The sequence below is a fragment of the Caretta caretta genome, chromosome 3 (genome assembly GCF_965140235.1).
Source record: "Caretta caretta isolate rCarCar2 chromosome 3, rCarCar1.hap1, whole genome shotgun sequence".
In the NCBI taxonomy this organism is placed as follows: Eukaryota; Metazoa; Chordata; order Testudines; family Cheloniidae; genus Caretta; species Caretta caretta.
Window position 1 is genome coordinate 200,442,528 of NC_134208.1, and position 4,292 is coordinate 200,446,819.

Genomic DNA, 4,292 nt, shown 5'->3' on the forward strand with positions numbered 1-4,292 from the left:
GAAGAGCACAGGAGGGCGCGGTACGCATCAGAGAAGCTTTGAAAAACAGTTTCATGACTGGCCAGGCTACGGTGTGAAAGTTCTGTTTGTTTCTCCTTGATGAACCCCCCCACCCCTTGGTTCACTCTACTTCCCTGTAAGCTAACCACCCGCCCCTCCTCCCTTTAATCATTGCTTGCAGAGCCAATAAAGTCATTGTTGCTTCACATTCATGCATTCGTTATTCATTCATCACACAAATAGGGGGATGACTACCAAGGTATCCCAGGAGGGGTGGTGGAGGAGGGAGGGAAAATGCCACACAGCACTTTAAGCACAGCACTTTAAAAGTTTACAATTTTAAAATTTATTGAATGACAGCCTTCTTTTTTTTGGGCAATCCTCTGTGGTGGAGTGGCTGGTTGGCCGGAGGCCCCCCCACCGCGTTCTTGGGCGTCTGGGTGTGGAGGCTATGGAACTTGGGGAGGAGGGTGGTTGGTTACAGAGGGGCTGCAGTGGCAGTCTGTGCTCCAGCTGCCTTTGCTGCAGCTCAACCATACACTGGAGCATACTGGTTTGGTCCTGCAGCAGCCTCAGCATTGAATCCTGCCTCCTCTCATCACGCTGCCGCCACCTTTGAGCTTCAGCCCTGTCTTCAGCCCGCCACTTACTCTCTTCAGCCCTCCACCTCTCCTCCCGGTCATTTTGTGCTTTCCTGCACTCTGACATTATTTGCCTCCACGCATTCGTCTGTGCTCTGTCAGTGTGGGAGGACAGCATGAGCTCGGAGAACATTTCATCGCGAGTGCGTTTTTTTTTCTTTCTAAGCTTCACTAGCCTCTGGGAAGGAGAAGATCCTGTGATCATTGAAACACATGCAGCTGGTGGAGAAAAAAAAAGGGACAGCGGTATTTAAAAAGACACATTTTATAAAACAGTCGCTACACTCTTTCAGGGTAAACCTTGCTGTTAACATTACATACATAGCACATGTGCTTTCGTTACAAGGTCGCATTTTGCCTCCTCCCATCGCGTGAACGGATTTTGGTTGAATGCCAGCAAACATACACTGCAATGTTTTGTTCTACAGTGATTCCCCAGTACGTGTTGCTGGCCTGGAGTGGTAAAGTGTCCTACCATGAAGGACGAAATAAGGCTGCCCTCCCCAGAAACCTTTTGCAAAGGCAGAACCGCAAATGCCAGGGCAAAGTAATCCTTTCACATGCTTGCTTTTAAACCATGTATAGCATTTTAAAAGGTACACTCACCAGAGGTCCCTTCTCCGCCTGCTGAGTCCAGGAGGCAGCCTTGGGTGGGTTCGGGGGGTACTGGCTCCAGGTCTAGGGTGAGAAACAGTTCCTGGCTGTCGGGAAAACCGGTTTCTCCGCTTGCTTGCTGTGAGCTATCTACAACCTCCTCCTCATCATCTTCTTCGTCCCCAAAACCTACTTCTGTATTGCCTCCATCTCCATTGAAGGAGTCAAACAACACGGCTGGGGTAGTGGTGGCTGAACCCCCTAAAATGGCATGCAGCTCATCATAGAAGCGGCATGTTTGGGGCTCTGACCCAGAGCGGCTGTTCGCCTCTCTGGTTTTCTGGTAGGCTTGCCTCAGCTCCTTCAGTTTCACGCGGCACTGCTTCGGGTCCCTGTTATGGCCTCTGTCCTTCATGCCCTGGGAGATTTTCAGAAAGGTTTTGGCATTTCGAAAACTGGAACGGAGTTCTGATAGCACGGATTCCTCTCCCCAAACAGCGATCAGATCCCGTACCTCCCGTTCAGTCCATGCTGGAGCTCTTTTGCGATTCTGGGACTCCATCATGGTCACCTGTGCTGATGAGCTCTGCATGGTCACCTGCAGCTTGCCACGCTGGCCAAACAGGAAATGAGATTCAAAAGTTCGCGGTTCTTTTCCTGTCTACCTGGCCAGTGCATCTGAGTTGAGAGCGCTGTCCAGAGCGGTCAGAATGGAGCACTCTGGGATAGCTCCCGGAGGCCAATACCATCGAATTGTGTCCACAGTACCCCAAATTCGAGCCGGCAACGTCGATTTAAGCGCTAATCCACTTGTCAGGGGTGGAGTAAGGAAATCGATTTTAAGAGCCCTTTAAGTCGAAATAAAGGGCTTCATTGTGTGGACGGGTGCAGGTTTAAATCGATTTAACGCTGCTAAATTCGACCTAAAGTCCTAGTGTAGACCAGGGCTTGGGCTTCTTTGACCCTTCCTCAGCAGGAAGCATCCCAGGAAAACAAAGGCTGCACCTCCAGGGTACAGGCAGAGTGGCGTCTCTACACTGCCCGCAGGACTCACTCAATAGCACTAGGAGTGCTTAGGCCTTGAAAGCATGCACTAGGTGAAAACAAAAGGATCACAGTTCCATAGCTACCTGTATTGTTTCTGATCATTTAAAATCTGTTAGGCATGAGTGGTCGGTTCTTTTTTCATGACTAGTATTAAAGTGCATGAGGGTAATTTAAAACCGAGTGAGCATCCACAGAGACAATGTAGTGCCGGGGAAAACAAAAACCTAATGGCTGACTTTTCATCCCAGGAGATCTCGCCGTGAACGGTGCTGTTCTGCTGATGTCAGCCCAAATCAGTCAGGATTAGCATGCTCCAGTACTGTGCTAGCTGTCGCATTTAATGCTGTATTGTGCAGTGGAGTGAAGGGACCAGCCTGGATTTCTTTCTTCAGGCGTGGGCCATGTTTCTGTTCTATCTCCACTCCACCTCTTCCCGCTAAGGCCCTGCCCCTGCTCGCTCCTTTCTCCCCTGCCCCACTGCCCTGACACTGGAAAAGCTCTATATCCCCACTGCAGCAGGGAGCGAGAGCTTCTCCAGCCCTGGGGTGGTGGCGGGGGTGGAAGATTTTTCAGGGGACCCCAATCCACCACTGCCTCGCCCCGGCAGTGTGAGGTTTGGAGAGGCTTAGCCTCCCCTAGCTTCCATTACGTGCTGCCCATGAGGCTGGATCATGCCCAGGGAGTTTCAACAACCTCCTCCCACTCACTCAGCAAAGCAGACTTGGTTACGTGCTTGGCTGTGGTGTTGGTTTGTGGGCTCGGGGGGGTGGAATTCCAAATTCTCAACAGCTGCTTTCAGGCTTCAGACACCTGGTTGTTTTGAGTCTGAAAGGATGGGCCTGAAATAACATCACACAGCTCAGGGACGCCTCACGTCTCACAGCAGGAGTTTCCAGAGGCTGCAGCATGCAATCGTATTTGGCAAGCAGGGCTTCCTGTAATGTGCCATCTTTGTACAGGATACCATAAAGCAGGAGCTGAGTAAGTAGGATCAGATAAACAGTAGGAGTTTCAGCAAGAGTTTAGGGACGCTCTCAACCCATTGCTCTTCTCCTAACTGGCTCTCATGGGCACGTACTGCATGGATGCCATCTCCCCACATAAGGCATTTGATCACGAGCGTTGGGGAAATCCAGAGATGTTTCTGGGAATGCGTTTCTGTGCCTTAACGTGTTTGAATTTCTTTTAAGTTTAACCTAAACTCTGAATTTCTTGGGTTTGTAATGCTCAGGTTTTGGGATAACATCTCTGGAACTTTTTTTACCCAGAGGCTACTCTGAACCTTAACTCCATCTTTGGCTACCTCTTGGAGCTGGGGGTGTGATTGTCAGTGCACACAGACACACTCAGGCTGGCTCTCCTCAAGCTGGCATGCTAAAAACTGCATAGCCACAGCAGCAAGCAATGGTACAGGCTAACCACCCTGTGTAGGTACCCACAGGGTCTGGGCGGGCTTGTACGCAGGGTGGCCAGCCCATGCTACGGCTCACGGCTGCCCTCGCTACAGTAATAGCTCGCTGAGAGACAGCATGACTATGTCCGCTCAAGCTGGGAATCACACCCCCCAGCTCGAAGGGTGGATGCAGCCTTTATGTAGCTTGTCTAGGAATATAGATATACATGAATAGTTTGTCTATTATATGTATGATACAGGTATAATCACACTGTGTATTCTGTTTATGAATGATATGTGGGCATGTATTTCAGCCTAAAAGAGAAACCTTTAGTGCACATTAGTAAATACGACGTGGAATGGATTGCTACTCTAATTGTCAAATTGGCTTCAGGTTAAGAGGAAAATTTGCTGCTAGAACTGGATTTTGCAGCTTGTGAAGCAAGCAGGTGCCTGTGACTCTCACAGGTGCATGTAGGATGTTGCCTTGTTTATCTGCCGCAGACAAAGTCATTACTCACTTACGTTCTCTTAAATGTAAAGCAACTGCTAGACTGGCATTGCCTAGGCTTTTAGCCACACACAGGCAGAATTCCAGGCCTCTGGCTTCCTCGTTT

General features: G+C 49.8%; 1 protein-coding gene across 1 annotated transcript; it reads right to left on the minus strand.

Moving 5' to 3' along the window:
* Positions 1 to 339: 339 nt before the first annotated feature.
* Positions 340 to 2,132, minus strand: LOC142071483 (uncharacterized). Its single transcript, XM_075126232.1, has 2 exons — positions 1,248 to 2,132; positions 340 to 860 (listed from the first exon to the last, which is right to left on the minus strand). Exons 1-2 carry the CDS (start codon positions 1,825 to 1,827, stop codon positions 340 to 342), a joined length of 1,101 nt encoding a protein of 366 aa, XP_074982333.1. The 5' UTR covers positions 1,828 to 2,132.
* Positions 2,133 to 4,292: the final 2,160 nt, after the last annotated feature.